Genomic DNA, 24,224 nt, shown 5'->3' on the forward strand with positions numbered 1-24,224 from the left:
AGACAAAGGAGACTGATGATCAGCTCAGAGTTTTCTGAGGAAATGGTTGACACCATGACACTTCAAGGTGTTGTAATTCAGAAACCTGAGATGGTTCTGAAATACAATGAATCAATAGGCAGTGTTCACCATTTCCATCAAATGATGGTGTATTATCCAATTCAAAGAAAGAGCCTTAAATTAATGGAAAAAAACTCAGACTCCATTTTCTCCTTTTATGCCTATAAAAATGTGTATACAATATATAACAAATACAGGCAAAACAAAAGGCTTTACATCTTTCATAATTCAGTAATAAAGTCCTTACTTTCCCCTGTTACACAGATGCCACAATGAGTTGACCTTTAGAAAGAACTGAGATCAAAGGACTCTCTGATCATTTCCCCATAGAATTTGGAAAGGCTGAAGGAACAAATAGAAAAATTAGAAAGAGTTGCCAAGTTTGTCTAGAAAATAAGAAAAGGCAGGAAACATCCTATTAATGCCCTGTCTGCACAGATATGTCTATTATACAAAACAACCTATTTTCAGTATTATCATATAGATATGGCATTTTAATATTTTATGTGTGAGTCTTTCATAATGTAGGATATATATTTATTTACATTTGGTTATGACTCAATTAAATTATAGTTTTTCAAACATGAACTGATTTTTTGGTAATCAAAATCCTAATTTCAACTCCTAAAAAGCATATACATAGGAACTGCCGCAAGAGTACCTTTTAATTCAGAAATTTGTACATAACAGTTGGACTACATATTTTCAATGAAACTTCTGACATACAGCCTTACTATGCACGCATGCAACACAGGTCAAAATCCCCATCAAGGATGGTGAGGAGGTGAGCACACTCTCAGTCATTGAGAAGGGGTCGGGGGAGTACACCAGGATGCCCTCCATCACTGGCTAGGGACTGGAGGAGTGTGCTAGCTCACTCCTCGCACTGAATAGGTTAAAAGTAATATTTTCTGTCTTGGATGCCCATAGAAATTTTTCCAAGAGAGAGGCAACATACAAATATTTTTGCATATAACTAATTTGGTGACTCATGTCCAAAGAACTAAGTTTGAAAAGAACACAAGATGTATTGTGTCTCTAAATACTGATAGTTGTCTTATTTAGTACTTTCAACTGAGGTTCTTAACTTGTAAGCATATTTCAATAGTACATGCACAGTACATATTTTTATGTTATTAATATGAATATGGATGTCACTTTTTGATTCAAAGGTGTCATCAGTTGTAAAAATTCATGATATTTTGAAAATTAGACATGAAAATGAAATTATAGTAAACCCTGTTCAGATGTCAAGTTGTTTCAATGAATTCTTCCTAAATGTAGTAAGATCAGACGTGGATATGTCACTCTATCAAGGCATCACAAATTTGGAAAACAGCCAGAACACATCTTTTGCACAATTTGAAAAAAATCACCCAAAGGATGTGGAAAAGGAAATATTGTCTCTAAAAAATGAAACCTCACATGGGCGGGATGAAATAACCACATATGTAATCTAGTGTGTGTACGATATTATTTCTCAGCCACTGTCAATTATTATGAATCAAACTTTTGAACAGGGATGCTTTCCAAATGTATTGAAATATGCTGAGATCAAACCTCTATTTAAAAAAGGATCGACAGAACATATGGGGAATTACCGCCCTATCTCTCTTTTGCCGGTCTTCTATAAAGTGTTTGAAAAGACTGCAGAAAAACAAATTAATAAATTTCTTCTGCTCCACTTTGGATTAGTGTAGAAAGGTCACAGGAATATTCTGTGATCTAACTAAAGCTTTCGATTCAGTGAACTATGCATTACTCCTCCACAAATTACAGATGTATGGAATCAGGGACACTGCTTTAAAATGGTTTAGCTCTTACCTCTCAGATAGGAAACAAAGAGTAATTTTAACTTCAAATGGAACCAATTATTCCTCAGACTGGAAAACAGTTCCCCAAGGAGTCCCACAAGGTTCAATATTGGGTCCATATCTGTTTCTTTTTTACATAAATGACCTACCACTTGCTATTGATGTTCATTCAGTCTTATTTGCTGATGATACATCAGTTCTAATTGAAAATGAGGTATCTGAAAGTATTCCAGAAAAAGCCAAAAATACTTCAGAAAAACTAGAATCTTGGTTCCATCAAAATGGACTAAAACTAAATGTAACTAAAACCAAAATGATGCAATTTGAAGCTCAATCAGTACAAAGGACTGAAATAAAGATAACTTGCAATGATCAGGATATCACAGAAGCAAATCACATGAAGTTCTTAGGCCTAAATCTTGATAAAAATTTAAATTGGAAGGTACACATAGATTACTTAGCAAATAAACTGAACAGCTTGGCATTTGCAATGTGTATTTTGTCAGGTTCCACCATCATGGATACCAGAAAGATAGTTTATCACTGCTACTTTGAGTCAGTTATTCGTTATGGGATAATCTTCTGGGGAAATTCAGCAAATGTTACTAGGCTCCTAGTATTACAAAAGAAAGTAATCTATTCCCTCACTTTACATATATGAGGTGGTGGTGTTCTTATATAAATTATCAACATACACTAGACACTTTCCATTCTGACCACAACTACAGCACTCACCACAGAGATAATTTCAAACTTCCAACACATCATTTAAAACTTGATGCCCAAACCCCAGAGTGTATGGGGTTAAAAATTTTCAATAAAATATAAAGCAGTAATATATTTAAGATGTAGCTTCATTCATTGAAAAGATTGTTCTTTACTCTTCTGGTGGAAAAGTGTTATTACTTTTTCAAAGAATTGATTGAGGACAGCTTCACAGTCTGAACACAGGGATTGTATTACATGTATTATTTTATGTACTTGTGTAGCTGGAACTTAGAAATGTAAAATATAATGTAAAGTTTTGTATTTCTCTTAAAAAAGAGAAAACCTTGACATGTCTCCTGTACATCAAATCAAATGATTTGAAAATTGTATGTAATGAGCCGAATAAATCACATATCACATAACAAATATCACACACATCACATGTATGTGGTTCAGTGTTGCACCCACAGACTATGACTAGGCTATAATCTTGGAGTCTTGGAGAGCACATCTTTTTTAACTTGAATTTTACGCTCTCCTAAGGCAGAAAATGGTCCTTCCTTTTATTGACCAATATGTTCAGGATTAAGTATAGATGTAAATACCAACAATACTGCATAGTTGTATTCTTCCAAGAGAATTACAATAGCCTTGTTGTGTAAAACTGAGTGCAGAATCAGGAAACCACCATGGCTTTTCTTTATCCATAGATTAATGGTAAACTACAGTTGACATTCTACGGAGCATGAAAAAGGGGGGAGGGGGGGGGGGCTAAGAGGGAATTGGGGACAGTTCTATGTGTCATGCATACTGCAGTCATATTTACATGTTGGGAATCGGCAATGGAATCCACACACTGGGATGAGAGATCAGTTCTCTTCTGCAGCTCAGAGAGGATTGAACAAGATAGCATCAGAAAAAAATAATAATGGAGACTCTAAATTGTCATGGTTCTGTAAAGGCTCATACACATCTTTACTACATATCAACATCTTAACTGCAGCCACACCAAGAAATCGGCATAATTTCATGTGGACAGCATGTCAACTAAGAAAAATCAAGCTATATAGAGATTGTTAAAGCTGCAGTATTTTTCGTCTTGGTCAGCAATGTTAAATCTGCAGTTTAGTGGAGTCACATTAAATGACTGCTTGAAATTTTATCAAATTCTGTAATGAAAAGATGTCTTTACCCAGATCCAGGAGGGGGCAAGTGCCTACTATTGCCTGCACCTCCCCCCCCCCCCCTTGCAGATACATTTGTTTTCTGTTATAAGAACTATATGATTTGCAATATGCCTCAACTGGTGGCTGAAGCATATGCAATCTAAAATCAGAACCTTTCGACTTAATTTATTTTTTACATATCTGTATGAGGACATAAATGTCACAACCAGTTACAATTGTTGATAATCTACTCACATGAACAATCCTAGGAATTCCTTCTACATCTACATTCATACTCTGCAAACCACTGTGAAGTACTTTTTATTGAACCAAGTATTAGGGTTTTTCTCTGTTCCATCTGTGTGTGGAGTGCAGAATGGGTGTCTGCGTAAATGCCTCTGTGTAAGCTGTAGTAATTCTATTCTTGTCTTCAAGGACAAATGTGCCTCATTGTCTCCAGCAAAGATTGTGAAGGTGAAGGAGACAGTGGCGGCAACAGTTACAGTGCAACTGCAGATTTAATACAGTCAACTGAGATGAAAAATACTGGCAGAAGTAAAGCTGTGAGTACCGGGCGTGAGTCGTGCTTCGGTAGCTCAGTTGGTAGAGCACTTGCCCGCGAAAGGCAAAGGTCCCGAGTTCGAGTCTCGGTCGGGCACACAGTTTTAATCTGCCAGGAAGTTTCATGTCAGCGCACACTCCGCTGCAGAGTGAAAATCTCATTCTGAAAAATACTGCACCTCTTTTTTTTTTTAATTTGAGCGATGTAGTATATTACTCACTCAATACTGGTCTTTGAAAGTTTGTGAATAGATTTTCATGGGACAAATGGCACCAATTCAATTGCTGTTTTTAACAAGTAATTCAAACTGAGCAACTACGCAACTTTACATGGGATTTCATGAGCTGCCTATGTACTGAGAAAGTTATAGCTGTTTATTTTCTGCATTAAATTATATCTTCTAAGTTCTCCACCTTGATTAGTGACTTTTAGGAACACAATAATGTTTTATCACAAACTACTTTTTTCTGACATCTGTGAGCAAAAAATAACAATAATAAAATAGAGATTATCAATTTCATTATGCTTACATATGAATGTTTATTGTTCTGTCACCTTCAGTAAGGATAAATTATCCTGAGTAGAATGTATCTCCTCAACCCATATTGGAAACCTGTGGAGTCTAGTATTCATACAATGTAGGAGTTTATCATCTTCTGCAGCATTTTTCATCAGTAACTGGTACGGAATATTCAGTGGTAGCTGCTTGCAGAAGTGTGATCATGAGCTACAACTAATATATTTTGAAGTTCCCCACATTCAACATTGTGTACTTAGATCTCTTCGTGGGTGGGGCTGTTGTGGGGCAGTAGTACAACATGCAACAGAGCATAACATGCTCAATTTCAATGGCTGCTTTAGTAACCTGGCATCTTGATCCTTACCTACTCCATCAGTTTCTCTGAACTATACAGATGGGAGTAGCCCTTGCAACCGTCCTTCTCTCATGTAATCATCCTGGGCTCAGTCTCCAGTAACCCACTATCCCTGCACCCTGCACACTCTGCCCAACAGTTTCCCATTCCTCCATCCTATCATCCTATCACCCATTGTAATACATGTCCCTACATCACCTTCAGTGTGCACTACTCCCCACCAACTTTGGCAACTGTGGGTCACATGCCTTTCCTGTGCACCTGCCACTCCTCCCTCCTGCATTTGTAGCTGGCAAATCAGCTGTCTCCCAATGAGCTGCTGGCCACCCACCCACAACCCTTCTTCCTGGCTCCTGCCTCTCTCACTCTCCCTCTCTACCCCTCCCACCCATGTTTTCTTGAGTGTGTCTGCCGACAGCTCAACACTTCTGTTTTTCAGTAAGTGGTCTCCTTTACTCCTCAAGTGTTTAAATCAAGATTATGCCTCTTTCCAAATGAATGATGGCACTGAGTGCTTTGCCCAAAGAAGTAGGTCAATGTTTTCTGGTTATAGGGGGCTTCTGTGATGTTTTGATGTGCATTTCATACAGTGATGTGGGCTCACTCCTTCAGGTTCAATGAACATGAACCATGTTTATTTTAACATTCTCAGTGCACAAGTGTTGCCCTTTCTTCTACACCTTCTTGAAAAGTGTGTCCTGAACACTTCCATCTTCCCTAACACCAATAGCCACATTCACAGGGCTGCATGCAACATGTCTGGTCTGACGAACACTCAGGCATTTTATCACACCTGGAGTAGCTCAGTGCATCACTGGATCTTAATCACATATAGAATGTCTGAGACTATTTGGAGCAGAGGGTGAAATTTAGCAATCAATTCAGGCCATTATCAAGGCTAGCTGCAATGTTACACAATATTAGTGTGTTTTCTCCACAGGGTGACAATTATTTCCTTTTTTTAATGTGCTTCGATACAACCAATGTGAATATTTAAATTGACTGCACATATGATATCTGTCGCTGGTATAATGACATGCTGAAACACTGCCAACCAATTCCAATGATTACTTGTTCTCAGTTACAGCAAACGCTGCACATACCAATGTTGTTGTTGTTGTTGTTGTGGTCTTCAGTCCTGAGACCGGTTTAATGCAGCTCTCCATGCTACTCTATCCTGTGCAAGCTTCTTCATCTCCCAGTACCTACTGCTACCTACATCCTTCTGAATCTGCTTAGTGTATTCATCTCTTGGCCTCCCTCTACGATTTTTACCCTCCACGCTGCCCTCCAATGCTAAATTTGTGATCCCTTGATGCCTCAGAACATGTCCTACCAACCGATCCCTTCTTCTAGTCAAGTTGTGCCACAAACCTCTCTTCTCCCCAATCCTATTCAATACCTCCTCATTAGTTACGTGATCTACCCACCTTATCTTCAGCATTCTTCTGTAGCACCACATTTCGAAAGCTTCTATTCTCTTCTTGTCCAAACTGGTTATCGTCCATGTTTCACATCCATACATGGCTACACTCCATACAAATACTTTCAGAAACGACTTCCTGACACTTAAATCTATACTCGATGTTAACAAATTTCTCTTCTTCAGAAACGATTTCCTTGCCATTGCCAGTCTACATTTTATATCCTCTCTACTTCGACCATCATCAGTTATTTTGCTCCCTAAATAGCAAAACTCCTTTACTACTTTAAGTGTCTCATTTCCTAATCTAATCCCCTCAGCATCACCTGATTTAATTTGACTACATTCCATTATCCTCGTTTTGCTTTTGTTGATGTTCATCTTATATCCTCCATTCAAGACACTGTCCATTCCGTTCAACTGCTCTTCCAAGTCTTTTGCTGTCTCTGACAGAATTACAATGTCATCGGCGAACCTCAAAGTTTTTACTTCTTCTCCATGAATTTTAATACCTACTCCGAATTTTTCTTTTGTTTCCTTTACTGCTTGCTCAATATACAGATTGAATAACATCGGGGAGAGGCTACAACCCTGTCTCACTCCTTTCCCAACCACTGCTTCCCTTTCATGCCCCTCGACTCTTATAACTGCCATCTGGTTTCTGTACAAATTGTAAATAGCCTTTCGCTCCCTGTATTTTACCCCTGCCACCTTCAGAATTTGAAAGAGAGTATTCCAGTTAACGTTGTCAAAAGCTTTCTCTAAGTCTACAAATGCTAGAAACGTAGGTTTGCCTTTTCATAATCTTTCTTCTAAGATAAGTCGTAAGGTTAGTATTGCCTCACGTGTTCCAACATTTCTACGGAATCCAAACTGATCTTCCCCGAGGTCCGCTTCTACCAGTTTTTCCATTCGTCTGTAAAGAATTCGCATTAGTATTTTGCAGCTGTGACTTATTAAACTGATAGTTCGGTAATTTTCACATCTGTCAACACCTGCTTTCTTTGGGATTGGAATTATTATATTCTTCTTGAAGTCTGTGGGTATTTCGCCTGTCTCATAAATCTTGCTCACCAGATGGTAGAGTTTTGTCATGACTGGCTCTCCCAAGGCCATCAGTAGTTCTAATGGAATGTTGTCTACTTCCGGGGCCTTGTTTCGACTCATGTCTTTCAGTGCTCTGTCAAACTCTTCACGCAGTATCGTATCTCCCATTTCATCTTCATTTACATCCTCTTCCATTTCCATAATATTGTCCTCAAGTACATCACCCTTGTATAAACCCTCTATATACTCCTTCCACCTTTCTGCCTTCCCTTCTTTGCTTAGAACTGGGTTGCCATCTGAGCTCTTGATATTCATACAAGTGGTTCTCTTCTCTCCAAAGGTCTCTTTAATTTTCCTGTAGGCAGTATCTATCTTACCCCTAGTGAGACAAGCCTCTACATCCTTACATTTGTCCTCTAGCCATCCCTGATTAGCCATTTTGCACTTCCTGTCGATCTCATTTTTGAGACGTTTGTATTCCTTTTTGCCTGCTTCATTTACTGCATTTTTATATTTTCTCCTTTCATCAATTGAATTCAATATTTCTTCTGTTACCGAAGGATTTCTATTAGCCCTCGTCTTTTTACCTACTTGATCCTCTGCTGCCTTCACTACTTCATCCCTCAGAGCTACCCATTCTTCTTCTACTGTATTTCTTTCCCCCATTCCTGTCAATTGTTCCCTTATGCTCTCCCTGAAACTCTCTACAACCTCTGGTTCTTTCAGTTTATCCAGGTCCCATCTCCTTAAATTCCCACCTTTTTGCAGTTTCTTCAGTTTCAATCTGCAGTTCATAACCAATAGATTGCGGTCAGAATCCACATCTGCCCCTGGAAATGTCTTACAATTTAAAACCTGGTTCCTAAATCTCTGTCTTACCATTATATAATCTATCTGATACCTTTTAGTATCTCCAGGATTCTTCCAGGTATACAACCTTCTTTTATGATTCTTGAACCAAGTGTTAGCTATGATTAAGTTATGCTCTGTGCAAAATTCTACAAGGCGGCTTCCTCTTTCATTTCTTCCCCCCAATCCATACTCACCTACTATGTTCCCTTCTCTCCCTTTTCCTACTGACGAATTCCAGTCACCCATGACTATTAAATTTTCATCTCCCTTCACTACCTGAATAATTTCTTTTATCTCGTCATACATTTCATCAATTTCTTCATCATCTGCAGAGCTAGTTGGCATATAAACTTGTACTACTGTAGTAGGCATGGGCTTTGTGTCTATCTTGGCCACAATAATGCGTTCACTATGCTGTTTGTAGTAGCTAACCCGCACTCCTATTTGTTTATTCATTATTAAACCTACTTCTGCATTACCCCTATTTGATTTTGTATTTATAACCCTGTAATCACCTGACCAAAAGTCTTGTTCCTCCTGCCACCGAACTTCACTAATTCCCACTATATCTAACTTTAACCTATCCATTTCCCTTTTTAAATTTTCTAACCTACCTGCCCGATTAAGGGATCTGACATTCCACGCTCCGATCCGTAGAATGCCAGTTTTCTTTCTCCTGATAACGACGTCCTCTTGAGTAGTCCCCGCTCGGAGATCCGAATGGGGGACTATTTTACCTCCGGAATATTTTACCCAAGAGGACGCCAGCATCATTTAATCATACAGTAAAGCTGCATGTCCTCGGGAAAAATTACAGCTGTAGTTTCCCCTTGCTTTCAGCCGTTCGCAGTACCAGCACAGCAAGGCCGTTTTGGTTAATGTTACAAGGCCAGATCAGTCAATCATCCAGACTGTTGCCCTTGCAACTACTGAAAAGGCTGCTGCCCCTCTTCAGGAACCACATGTTTGTCTGGCCTCTCAACAGATACCCCTCCGTTGTGGTTGCACCTACGGTACGGCCATCTGTATCGCTGAGGCACGCAAGCCTCCCCACCAACAGCAAGGTCCATGGTTCATGGGGGGGCACATACCAATAAACAATCAAATAAAAATGAACTAGATTTATTATGGCTGACATTGTTTATACCACCCATATACAGTTATTTCAAAAATCTAAATCTACATCTACATCTACTTTGCAAACAACTATATGGTACATGATGGAGGGTACTTCGTACAACTACTACTCATTCCCTTTCTTGTTACATTAGATTAGATGAGATTCAGTTTTCATTCCATATACCCAAAAATGAGATGATTCCTGTGGGTGTTGAAAATGTCAGAAAATATAACACAAAGAACATTGAACATCTGAATGTAATACTCATTTCTCTGATCATTTGTCATGAGATTGTCAAAATATGTGAATACATTTCAGTAAACTGGAACTGCTAATATTTGCAGAATTAATACACTGTCAGAATGAAACATAGTGTGCACTTTTAACAAATTTATCATACACAAAATGCCTCATCATGACTGACATGACCAAATGATGTCAAAAACTGAAATTTACGACACATTTTACTTATGCTGGTCTCACAGCCTCTGTTAAGATATTCATCTACAGAGGAGAAGGAGTTGCCAACCAAAAAGCACTTCCAACTCTGTTTAAATTTGCTTTGTCTGAAACTGAGTTTTTACTGGCTGCTGGCAATTTATTGAAAATGTGTTTTCCTGAATACTGGACCCCTTTTTGGACCAAGGTAAGTGATTTTAGGTCTCTATGTAGATTGTTCTTATACTATGTACAGGGTGTTTATAAATAAATATTGGGGTTTTAATGCTTTATACTATTTATTATATTAAACTCACAGCTATAAATGATATGTCAAATGAAAGAGCAACTCAAACAGTTTTACCAAGAACCCTATAAATGTTCAATTTGAGCACCATTTGTCACACCGCGCACATCAAGTCTATAGCCAAGTTCTTCCCAAATGTTGGTAAGTGTGTCTACAGTGATTCTAGCAACAGCTGCTTCAATCCAGTTTTTAATTAAGGGTGGTCTGCTGTAGCAGAGGCACATACACATGATCGTTCATGAAGCCCCAAAGGAAAAATTCTCATGGCGTTCGGTCGGGTGAACGTGGAGGCCATGCAAAGCAAGCCCTGCCATTGGGCCCCTTGTGTCTTATCCAACACTTGGTTACAGTGAAGTTCAACCAATTGAGGCAGAAACGTTGCATGCTGCACATGTGCGCTGGTGCCAAACACAACTGTTTGAGTTGCTTTTTCATTTTACATATCATTTATAACTGTAAGTTTAATGTAATAAATATTATAAAGTGTTAAAACCCCGATATTCATTTATAAACACCCTGTATTGAGCTATTGGTTGAAAATAGATATACATTATTTGTATCAAATTTCATTAAGGAAAAAATGTACTGAGAAGCACTAGTTAGAATTCCCAGTTACTTAAACAGGTTTCTACGGATGTTCTTGAATTTACAGCACAAATGAGTCCTATTAACATGCTTTTGCACTCTAAATACTTGTGCTCCATTTGATAAATTACTCCATAATATGATCCCATATGACATGATAGAATGAAAGTAAGCAAATGGAGCAAGAGAAGAACAACTGTCTATGTTTCTCTGAACATGTCCTAACTTTTCTTACATTACCCTTGCAGTCCTTAAATGAAATGTAAACTGATGGCAGCAGAATCATTCTGTGCCACCACTAAGAAGTTATAAATTCCACTATGCCTTAAGAACTTGCTGTGACAGTGTTTTGACAGAGTATTAGTATCTTAATTTCTTGTATTATGTTGTTTCCTGCTATTAACTGTTAGTGCAAGAAATAAACAATATTTGTTATACATTAAATAAAAAGTATACCTAAAATGCTTAGAGGGTCAACTAGGTAACAAGCTAACATGGAGTCAACACATGGCTAATCAAATCATGAAGCTGAGTTTGGCACGTTTTGCAGCTGAAAGCTTAGTTGAAGACCAGAATACTAGTTTATTTTGCATGCTTATACTTGTTGTTACCCAAATGAATTGTCTTCTGGGGAATACAGCTACAGGAAATAAAGTATTCATTCACCAAAAGTAAGCAATAAGAATACAGTATAATTCAAATAATCTCCTAACTTGCCAAAGCCTCCTCAAAGACCTAGGTATTATTACCCTCATTTCCAACTACATTTACTACTTAATGATGTTTGTTGCTAATAAAGAAGACTCCTGGAGAAGGGTTATTAGAAAAATAAAGGGTGCGATAAAAACTGCAGATGGTTGGAAAATAAGAAGTAATGAGGAGATCTACAAAAATATACATAAAATATCTGAAGTAGTGGCCATACGAAGATTAACCTGTTTTGGACACCTCTACTGAATGGATGGACATAGACTAACAAAATAAATACTCCTATATTTCTGGAAGAAGAACTTGACAATAACATGGATTGCAGAAGTAAGGAATGATCTACAAAGAAACAACATCAAAGAATCAAAAATAGCAGAAAGAAACTGTTTTAAAAATAAAATTTGGATGGTTTTCAAAGCAGAAGAAATAAAAAGTCGGGAACAACATGGACAGAAGAAAGGAAGAGACTTAATGGGGAGAAAATGATGGAATACTGGAAAAATAGGAAACAACAACAAAGGAAGAAGTGGAACTGAAATTGTTAACGTGATCCTAGTTGGTCAACACGATTGTCAAAAAAAATAAATAAATAAAATAAAGAAAAATAAAACAAATGTGATGTGCATGGTGATTTATACAACCATAATACAAGAAAGAAAAATAATGTCAGTATAGGCTTTGGATCCTTGTCCAAATTTCAGACAAGGATTATGTATTCTTATGTGGTTGTCTTTAGAAAGTACTCTTCTAACATAAAGCAAGAGTTTGAGATCCATACATATTCATAAGAAAATTAGAAACACATTACTAAGCACTCCTTCAACAAATTTTCTGATTAGATAGGCTCAAAAATAGAAGATTACTGTTAGCAGCTTGACAAGTAGCAACATTCACTGTAAACAGGCCTCTTTCTTATTGTACGTAGATAAGTTATTGCTCTATGATAAACATTAATATGGATGTTTACACCAGTAATACAAGATCATGAGTCATTGTTTGCTGTATTTAAGGAAGCAGGGCCTTTTTTCAAATTTGGTGACATTCTTGTTAATTTCACTATGTTGAATTTGTTTTGAGTACACACAAACAGGGTACAGACATTTAATGAAAATTATTTAGTAATCCCCTTTATTATTGCTGCTTCTCAGAGTTAATGTATGTCCCAATTCATTCCTTGTCCCTGAAGGCTCTTCTTCATGATGGGATCCATAGAACAAGATGAATAAGTCAATCAACCTTTGACTCAAGGAAAAAAAAAAGTTACCTCTGACTGAGAATGCGGTGGAGTGATTGATTCTGGCAGCAGGAACAGTACATAAAAGAAGCCCACCAGACACAGACCAGCTGCAGTTGTAAATATACCAACAAATCCATAGGCTTTATACAATGGTGAACAAACTGCATTGCCACTGATTGCACTCAGACTCACAGATACTTCCACTAAACTGAGCCTAAAAAAGAAACAAACAACTTTATAATAACTAAAAAAAAAAATATTAAAATCACTTACTTTATCCTACAATGTAATAATAATAATAATAACAATAACAATAATAATTGTTTTTAGGAGATCCTCATCCAGGCTTTGAAGGCCCAATGGATGTATACAATACTAATAATAAGAATCTAATAGAGGGAAACATTCCACATGGAAAAAATATATATAAAAAACAAAGATGCTTTAACTTACCAAACGAGAAAGCACTGGTATGTTGATAGACACAATAAAAATCATAAACACACACACAAATATTCAAGCTTTCACAACCCCTGGTTGCTTCATCAGGAAAGAGGGAAGGAGAGGGAAAGACGAAAGGATGTGGGTCTTAAGGGAGAGGGTAAGGAGTTATTTCAATCCTGGGAGTGGAAAGACTTGCCTTAGGGGGAAAAAAGGACAGGTATACACTTGCACACACACACACACACACACACACACACACACACACACACACACATCCATCCGCACATACACAGACACAGGCAGACATATGTAAATGCCATATATATATTCGTGTTGCCATGTGTGCATGCTTGAATTGACCGCCAACTGTATCAGTGCAGGCCAGCCACTAGAGACTACCTGTGTGAGGTGTGCACGCAGTGCAGTCTCCGCTACACTGCCTGTGGACGACTAACACACACATATATATATATATATATATATATATATATATATATATATATATATATATATATATATATATATATATATATATATATATATACCAGTGCTGACTGATTCTCTCACATTCTTCCAGTTACACCATTAACATCTGTTGTTCTGTGTCTTTGTTGCATGTGGATTCATGAGAGATATACTTCTGTTATTGTTCAGAGTTTTATGAAAAACACTTCATTTGTGTTACTTAGATCAGTTTTGCATATTACTTGGTTACTACACAATTGGCGAAGAGTTTGGAACAGTTTTCACATGCAGTCTCATCAAGTTAGTCTTATGGACACCGTGCTAACGGCCCTGACTGAATAGCTAACTTTGGCAGTGGCCACTTTGTCAGCTTTCACTAACAGAAAGGGTATCATTCCACTAGTCCATCCACCCACTTTTCCTTTGTATGATGATTCAGTCAATGATTAGTAGGTTTACAAAAAAAGACTCACACAGCATTTTTTGGCTTTCAGTGTGACAGACTCAAGTTTGTGCAAAGCCTTCTTCCTCTTGTGGATTCCACCTAAAATGTATCAATCACTGTGTCAGCTTGCCCCTTTACAAGAACCAGCAGCTCTTACTTTTGATCACATGTGCAGTTTATTGTCCAAATACCATAACGAATAAATGCATGTCACAGCAGCTTGAGCTAAATTGTACTGAAGCCACAAGAAACCAAACCAGTCTTACAACGCCTGGCTGAACCTCATGGCCATAGCCGTAAGTGTCAATTCATTACTCATGCCCTTGTATAGTGCATGATGCAATTATTTGGTTAGCTCTGGACAAGGAAGTGTGCCAGAAGGTTTTATTCCGTGAAAAACCCCCAATGTCTGAAGTTTTGCAAATAGCACAATCTGTTGAAGTTTCTCAGACACTGAAGTGTGTGGCAATGTGCCAATAGTGTCACAAGATGTGCCCACTTAGATGACAGGTAGCTTCCATGAGAAAGCAACAGTGGTGGTGGTGAACATGCACGTCCAATGCCTAGCAGACCAAGGCCAGCCCCAGCAGCCGCAATCACCACACTACCAGCATCAGCATTCTCTGTTTCTCTCTTGTCCTTTCTGTTCTGTCCAGCACAAACATTCAGTGTGTCCTAAGCACTGTCCTACTTGTAATGCTTGCTGGAAGAAATGCCACATTGCCTTTGTGTGTCATTCAAAGAAAATTGGTCAGGATATGGACATGGATGTAAACTGTGTGATTCCAATGCTTGTGACATCCCTCCAAGTTGTTTACCGAGTTCAGTGTTTTTTGCCAAGTGCTCCGGATACAAATCAACACTGATGCTGCAATAACATTATTGAATTCTCAAATTTACATGAGTTTAGGCTTGCTCCCACTGACACTGGCCATGCAGAAGCTAGTCACTTATAACAAACAGAACATTGTGTGTTCGGGACAATTTACGGTATCTGCCATTTGTGAGTCAATTTTGTTCCATTACATTTTTGGTGGTTGCTGATGTCAGTGTTCAGAACTTGTTTGGGATGGATGCATTTGACACATTTGGATTTTCTATCACTGACACAATTTACCTAGTGCCCAATCAGGTAACATATCCTCAAATGGAAACACTGTGTGAAGAGTTTTTTGACTTGTTTTCAGAAGGTACAGGGTGTGCTGCACATTTTTCTGCTTATGTTTCTTTGAAATCCATAGTTCGGCCTCATTTTGTCATGTGCATCCTATTCCTGTCACCCTAAAGATCAAGTGAATGCAGAATTGAACAGACTTCAATCTCTAGGGATGGTGCAACTTGCCATGGCTAGTGAATGGTAATCTTTGCTGGTTGTAGTTCAGAAGCTGCTTGGGAAACTTTGCCTCTGTGGCCATTTCAGTGTCACAGTCAATGTGCAGTCAATTGTGGATATGTACACTCTCCCACACCAGGAGGAACTGTTGGCAAAAATACTGAGTGGCAAGTATTTTTCGAAAATTGATTTGTCTGAAGCGTATCTGCAGGACCTTGTGGACGAAGAGTCTCTGTTATTTCTGATTTTGAATACTCCTTTTGGTCTCTATCAATATTTGTACCTTATTTTTGGGGTGGATAGCACCCCTGCTATTTTCAAATGATTTTTAGAGCAATTGACTATGCCTGTCCTGTGTTGCATTAATTATCTGGATGATATTGCTGTCATGAGCTCCTGCATGGCTGATCACTTGAAAAATTTGTGCTCTTTGTTTTCATCTAGCAATCCACAGGATTACAGTGAAACCTTGTGAAATCTCAGTATTTTTTTTCTTGTTTTCTACTGTTCATTTGGAGTTCAAGATCTTGTGTGATGGAATTTTCCCTCTGCCAGATCACACGTCCACTGTGCTGTGGAGGCACTCTGTTACAAACAATGCACTTATATTTTCATTCTTATTAACTAATGCACAATGTTTTAACGATAATCTCTGTCTTCCTTGTTACCAGGTCTTCCATCTTTAAGCTCCGAGGTGCAGTCCCCAACAATCAGTCTTTCATTCTCATTGCGTCTGGTATGTCTCCCCTGACACAGAGTTCTGGGTGACTTTTCCAAACTCACTCCTTTTCCTAAACCTCTCCAGTTCCTTCCCCTACACCCCTCTTCCTTCCCTTACACCCCTCTTCCTTCCCCTTCAACCCTTCCACTGGATGAAGGAGCCACAGGCTCCGAAAGCTTGCATAAGTGAAACCTTTTTTTTAATGGATATGTTCTCCAGCCATCACTTGGTGAGCAAACGTTTATCTATTCAGTTACATTACACTGTCAAACATTTAATTCAACACTACTGACCAAATTTGCCTGCTTAGTGATCTTGAAGTAAACATTTATGTATGTTTGTACGTATACAGCATTATGAGATCTTATGGCAAAAACAGAAAAGAACATCAGAGAATACTCCGAGTGTGACAGAACTGCATAAACCATACTCTAATGCACAATCTGGCCAAGAGTGCACATTTGTATGTGCAGATTCACACTGAAGTAGGTCCCCACTTGGTATTAAACTCTTCAGTGTGGTCTTCCGGATACCAGTTTTCTGGAAGTACCAGTACTGTATTATCTTATGTTTGGCTCTTTATTATTGCATAATGCCATATGAACCATTAGATGAAAACATGCACTTGAAATTCAGCATACAGTTGAACCTTGCCAATATTGCAGAATGAAACACTTCACATCAAAAAATTTGACTGCCTCTGTGAAGAGATCAATAAAGGCCAAATTCCTATAGTGAACTGACAAAAATAGTTTCATTGTTCTGAAAGATAATTACTGCTTGACTATCAATAATGTTCAAATAACATAAAATCAGAAAACTGAAACCAATAACACATTTTAGTCCTCTGTAATTATGTGATTTTATTTTAAGTCACATGATAGCTCCCAACAAAAGAAACCTGTTTTCTTTTCATTTGACACAAGAAAGGTAAACGAAGAGAAAACAGCAAATTCACAAAACGTAAATGCCATTGATAAATTCTGCTGTCAGCAGATGCTTCTGTGTGCACCGTGTTTTGCTATTGTAAATGGTGCATTTTCTTGGCAATTACATTTTTATTTTATTGTTATTTGGCTGTTTATGTTTTATTGCTGCAATGTAATTCTGCAGTAGCAGAGATGCTGAGTTGCAGAAATGATGGTTTGAGCAGGACATGGTGAAGAAAACAGGGGAGAAGAAGTTGAGGTTCTGGAGGAATGTGGATAGGGTGTCTTCACCCTTGATCCAGATCGTGAAAATGTCATCAATGAATTTGAACCAGGCGAGGGGTTTGGGAGTCTGGGTGTTGAGGAAGGATTCCTGTGGATGGCCCATGAATAGGTTTGCCTGTTCAGGGATTTGAGGAATGATGAGGAGAGAACTGAGTCAGGCAGCATTCAACATTGGTCTCTGGTTGAGTCTGGTATGGTTGGTGGCAAAAAAATGTTTCCACAGTAGGGACTGGAAGAAGGAGAGAAGATCTTTAACAAGTCCTGCATGACTGAATTTGCGGGTGGGGCAAAAGGTGAGGCCCTTGTAAAGGCCTGATACTTTTGCAGGCTAAGGCCTTTGGAGATAAGGTTCATGACTGTGTTTCATGTCTGTTTGGGTTCTGGATTCTGTGTGGTGGTGGGAGAGAGTTTTGGAGGGTGGGCTAAGTGTAGAAGGTCAGCAAGACAGGGTTTGTCAGCTATCAGGGGGCATGGGGGAGGTTTGGAGGTTGTTGTAGAGGTGGTGGACAATGATCGTTCAAGACGGGAGTAGGAAGTGAGCAGGTTGGAGAGTTTTTCTGAGGGGACATTGTGTATGTTGCTCTAGTTCCTGGAGGGTAAGAGTTTCAATGTGTGTTATGGGATCCTATTGCAAGGAGGTTTGGTTGCTCTAGTTCCTGGAGGGTAAGAGTTTCAGTGTGTGTTATGGGATCCAGGAATTTGGGATTGCACAGCTGGAGAATTATACAGATGGAGAGAAGATATTGCAAGGAGGTTTGGGTAGAGTGATCTGGTTTCACAGAACTATGTTGGTGAGGACTAAGGATTGGCAGAATCTGAACAGATGTAGGTCATTGTGGAAGGAAGGGTGGCAGTTGGAGATGGGTAATTTGATGGCAAGGCCATTTGGGGGTGGGGGATCCCATGAGCCATGTAACAATGCAGGAACAGTATGTGCGACTGGGTTCTGGTTAGGGACATGAAAACTTTTCTGTATTAACACAGATGGAAGGAGCAAGGATCCATGGTGGCAGAAAAACCACATATAAATACGTAAATAAAGCAGAATTAAATCTGAAAAATTTCGCAAAAATAAGGTCAAACACATGAGAAAAAATTATGAAAAGGAAGAAACTGATGAAATACGGGGAACAAGGTGAACTATGAGGAAATAGGCCTATGGTGAGGGGAACAAACCAATTGAAATTGGCGTGAAGTCACAATGAGATCACACGAAAAATAAAAATACCTATAAAGTAGGCTGCAGGTCTGTGCATGGATAAGAGTCAAAGGGGCACAGTAGAAGTTACTAGATCAGGAGAAATTAATAGGTGCGATCTGAAACAGAGAGGGGAAGGAATTGGGGGTGGGGTGGGCTGGTAGGATGGCATAGAAGTTCATGTGGCACAGGAAAAGTGTGAGAAATAACACGTGAAAATATGCGAGAGGGACGCAGGGAGCCTGATCAATCTTAAGATATAGGATTAATTATATCAGCAGGTGTAATATGGGACATATGATGCTGCACCAACAATAAGTGTGGTCTTGTAGCCATCTGTTGTGTGCGGCCAAGACGGTTGATAGAGTGTGGCTCGTAAGTAGAGCACGCCTTTTGATTTGTAAGGGGACAAGAGAAACACAGCAAAGAAGAGAAAGGATGAACACTGAGTTTAGTAATGCATTAGAAAATAGTAACAAAGGAAAACGGCACTGGGTTAGGATGGAAGAAAACCCTTTAGGCAAAATCAAACAATGGAAAATCCAGGATGGACTGTAACAATATAATGAAAAGGATAGTTGCTATTCACCATGTAGTGAAGATACTGAGACACAGAAAGGCACAACAAAAAAAGACAGCAAAAAGACTTTCTGAAAGTTAGCTTTCAGCTAACAAGCCTTTGTCAAAAGTAGACAAAATAGACACATGCACACACTCATGTAAACGCAACTCACACACATGACCACAGTCTCTGGCAGCTAAATCCAAACTGTGAGCAGCAGCGCATTATGGGAGAGGCAACCGGGTTGGTGTGAGGAGGAGGCTGGGATGGCAAGGGGGAGGTATAGCAGGGCTGGGTTGGGGGCAGTAAAGTGCTGCTGGAAGCATGCAGGGATGAGGTGGAGAGTGGGGCAGCTAGTTGCAGTCAGGAGGTTCAATGGAGGGTGGGGGAGAAAGGAGAGGGGGTAGAGGAAAAGGAGAGAAGTAAAAATATTGGGTGCATTGGTGGAATACAGGGCTGTGGAGTGCTGTAATGCAAGCAGGGGAGGGTCTATATCGGTAAGGACAGTGACTAATGAAGGTTGAGGCTGCACTTTTGAGGCCCAGAAGGCAGGGAAAGAAGGTTGAGGCCAGGAGTGTTACAGGAATGTTGGATATATCGCAGGGAGGGTTCCCATCTGTTCAGTTCAAAAAAGCTGGTGTTGGCGGGAAGGACCCAGATGGCACAGGGTGTGAAGCAGTCATTGAAATGAAAGACATTGTGTTGGGCAGCATGCTCAGTAACAGGGTGGCCACAGTTTGTTGGTGGCCGTTCATTGGGCAGACAGCTTGTTGGTTGTAACGTCCTTGTAGAATGCTGAACAGTGGTTGCAGATTAGCTTGTAGATCGTATGACTGGTTTTACAGGTAGCACTGCCTTTGATGGGATAGGTGATGCTCGTGAGATGACTGGAGTAGGTGGTGGTGGGAGGATGTATGGGACACTTTTTGCGTCTAGGTCTATTACAGGGATATGAGCCATGAAGCAAGGGGCTGGGAGCAGGGGTTGTGTAGGGATGGACGAGAATATTGTGTAGGTTCTGTGGGTGGTGAAATACTGCTGTGGAAAGAGAGGGATGGATAGTGGGTAGGACATTTCTCATTTCAGGGCACACTGAGAGGTAGTCGAATGATATTCGGAGAATGTGTAGTGATTAAAGAATTTCGGGGTAAGTTCAAGAACACTTGGCTCTCCACCATCTCAAACATTCAATATTTTAATGATGAGGGTGAGAGAGCCTTTTTTCTGCACCACACATATCTGTGTGTGCAGGAGGGACAGCTGTCATGAAAAGCCAGGAGCTGCGTCAGATGAGTGGCCTCAACAAATGGTTACCAGCAGCACCTTGGAATTTATATCAAAAAGTCAAAGAGTGCTTGTATAATATTCTGTGGTTTGTGGTGTCATGAGGATTGTTACAGAGACAGATGAAGCGTGTATTGTATAGAGACTCTTACTTCATGTCTTGTCTCTGCATGAGGCAGCACGTATGTAATAGTACGGGTGTTTTGTTGATTCTAACATTTATCTTGGAACCAGTTGGCTTGCTGGAGCTTGTACAGAATAAATGTTACCTTGGGGATGAGTGGTGAAAATATATTGTTGTTGAACTGAAAAGATTGTACAAGAACATGATTCATTTCAAGAATAGAGAGTTGGTTAATATTATTCCCTTTAACCAGATACAGTCTTCAGAGAAGAATTAAGCGGTGAGAGCAACATAGCTCATGCCCCAAAGAAGAGGATCGGCTGCATGCACAACATATGAGTCAACTGGAAGAGACATGTGAGTTGTGCAACCCAGCACAGCACTGTCTCTTGCCGTCCAAGAAAGCATTAGAATGTGGCAACCAAGCGACAGGACTTGAAGAAAAAGGGACATTTTAAGCCAAAAATGGGAAGAAGATATTTGAGTTTCCATAGCAACCAGGCATAACAAGACTGGGAAACTGCTTCGAGTAATTGCATTGTGTCTACTGAACCAAAGGAAGAAAGTTGTGAATGCAGTACAATATAAGACAGGAGAAGGTAAAAACATCCAAAGAATGGAGGGAAGATCTCAACTTCTCGATTAAGAAGATTTGGGTGTGGGGACAAAGCAATTCTCACACAAGCAGTAACCAGCCACCGACATCGACGCAGAAACCAGCCGACGCCGACGCAGTAACCGGCCACCGTCGTCAATGCAGTAACCGGCTGCCGCCGATGCAGTAACCAGCCGCCAATGCCAATGCAGTAAACTGCCACTGTTGCTGACTGCAATGGCTCGCTGACACCGACGCTGATGCCATAACCAACGTTCGATGCTGCCAGTGCCTGTGCTATTCACCAGTGCCAATTCTACACCTGCTCACCGACCCAACGCAGCCTAAAACTCTATGCTGGTTAGATTAGATTAGATTAGATTAGATTAATACTAGTTCCATGGATCATGAATACGATATTTCGTAATGATGTGGAACGAGTCGAATTTTCCAATACATGACATAATTAGGTTAATTTAACAACATACTTAAGTTAATATAACAACTTTATTTTATTGTGTTTTTTTGTTTTTCTTTATTTTTTATTTTTATTTTTATTTTTTTTTTTTATTTATTTTTTCTTAATTTATATCTAAAAATTCCTCTATGGAGTAGAAGGAGTTGTCATTCAGAAATTCTTTTAATTTCTTCTTAAATACTTGTTGGTTATCTGTCAGACTTTTGATACTATTTGGTAAGTGACCAAAGACTTTAGTGCCAGTATAATTCACCCCTTTCTGTGCCAAAGTTAGATTTAATCTTGAATAGTGAAGATCATCCTTTCTCCTAGTATTGTAGTTATGCACACTGCTATTACTTTTGAATTGGGTTTGGTTGTTAATAACAAATTTCATAAGAGAGTATATATACTGAGAAGCTACTGTGAATATCCCTAGATCCTTAAATAAATGTCTGCAGGATGATCTTGGGTGGACTCCAGCTATTATTCTGATTACACGCTTTTGTGCAATAAATACTTTATTCCTCAGTGATGAATTACCCCAAAATATGATGCCATATGAAAGCAATGAGTGAAAATAGGCGTAGTAAGCTAATTTACTAAGATGTTTATCACCAAAATTTGCAATGACCCTTATTGCATAAGTAGCTGAACTCAAACGTTTCAGCAGATCATCAACGTGTTTCTTCCAATTTAATCTCTCATCAATGGACACACCTAAAAATTTGGAATATTCTACCTTAGCTATATGCTTCTGATTAAGGTCTATATTTATTAATGGCGTCATACCATTCACTGTACGGAACTGTATGTACTGTGTCTTATCAAAATTCAGTGAGAGTCCGTTTACAAGGAACCACTTAGTAATTTTCTGAAAGACAGTATTGACAATTTCATCAGTTAATTCTTGTTTGTCAGGTGTGATTACTATACTTGTATCATCAGCAAAGAGAACTAACTTTGCCTCTTCATGAATATAGAATGGCAAGTCATTAATATATAATAAGAACAACAAAGGACCCAAGACTGACCCTTGTGGAACCCCATTCTTGATAGTTCCCCAGTTTGAGGAATGTGCTGATCTTCGCATGTTACGAGAACTACTTATTTCTACTTTCTGCACTCTTCCAGTTAGGTACGAATTAAACCATTTGTGCACTGTCCCACTCATGCCACAATACTTGAGCTTGTCTAGCAGAATTTCATGATTTACACAATCAAAAGCCTTTGAGAGATCACAAAAAATCCCAATGGGTGGTGTTCTGTTATTCAGATCATTCAAAATTTGACTGGTGAAAGCATATATGGCATTTTCTGTTGAAAAACCTTTCTGGAAACCAAACTGACATTTTGTTAGTACTTCATTTTTACAGATATGTGAAGCTACTCTTGAATACATTACTTTCTCAAAAATTTTGGATAAAGCTGTTAGAAGGGAGCAAAAGACAATAATTGTTTGAGTAAGAAAAAAAAAAAATAAATAAAGAGGAAACTGTTCAAATACTATAGTACTGTAGCTAGTACATTTAGAGGTGAAGTTGTTTTGAATGATCACTAGGTCGAAAATTAATAGGGATATGGATAGAATTCAAAAAACAGGGGAAACTTCAGAACCAGCCATGGCTTTGACAGTGAGAAAGGAGGTGCCAGACTGGTCTGAGATAGTAAATTTACTTAAAGCCCAGAGAGCAGATTCAGCGGCTTTAAGAAAACAACTAATTGATCAAAATTCTTCTTTAAGAAAAGAACTAAATGCTAAGTTGCTCAAATATGAGATGAACATCAACAAAAGTAAAAAAATGTTATGGAATGTAGCCAAATTAATTCAGGTGGTACTGAAGGAATCAGATTAAGATATGAGACACTAAAAGTAGTAACAGAGTTTTGCTACTTGGGCAGCAAAAGAACTGATGATTGCCAAGGTGGAGGATATATAAAATGTAGATTGGCTAAAGCACAAAGAATTTTCATGAAATGAGGAACTTTTTAACATATAATATAAAGTTTCAGAAAGTCCTCCCAGGAGGTATTTGTATGGAGTGTAGCCACATACAGAGTGAAATGTGGATGACAAGTAGTTCAGCCACAAAGAGAATAGAAGTTATTGAATTGTGACTAAAAGAACTGATTGGCTGTTGGGACACATCCTGTTGCAACAAGGAGAGAAGTGTGTGTGTGTGGGGGGGGGGGGGGGGGGGGGTTAAAAATTGCAGGGGAAAGCCAAGGGATGAATACAGTGTGTAGATTAAAATGGATGTAATTTTCAGAAGTTATTCACAGATGGAGAGGCTTGCACAGGATACAGTAGCGCCGGCCGCTGTGCCCGAGTGGTTCTAGGTGGTTCAGTCTGGAACTGCACTACCGCTATGGTCGCAGGTTCAAATCCTGCCTCGGGCATGGATGTGTGTGATGTCCTTAGATTAGTTAGGTTTAAGTAGTTATAAGTTCTAGGGGACTGAGCCATTTGAACCATTTGA

The 24,224-nt window shown here is 39.0% G+C and overlaps 1 protein-coding gene across 2 annotated transcripts in view; it reads right to left on the minus strand.

Annotated features, from left to right (window-relative positions):
• The window catches only part of LOC126251553 (proton-coupled folate transporter-like), a 243,161-nt gene that overhangs the window by 90,459 nt on the left and 128,478 nt on the right, over positions 1-24,224 (minus strand). For both annotated transcript variants that reach the window (XM_049952065.1, XM_049952064.1), the window contains exon 5: positions 12,930-13,116. In XM_049952065.1, coding sequence (XP_049808022.1) covers positions 12,930-13,116 — 187 coding nt within the window. The remainder of the gene's footprint in view (positions 1-12,929; positions 13,117-24,224) is intronic.

Source organism: Schistocerca nitens, chromosome 4 (genome assembly GCF_023898315.1).
Source record: "Schistocerca nitens isolate TAMUIC-IGC-003100 chromosome 4, iqSchNite1.1, whole genome shotgun sequence".
NCBI lineage: Eukaryota > Metazoa > Arthropoda > Insecta > Orthoptera > Acrididae > Schistocerca > Schistocerca nitens.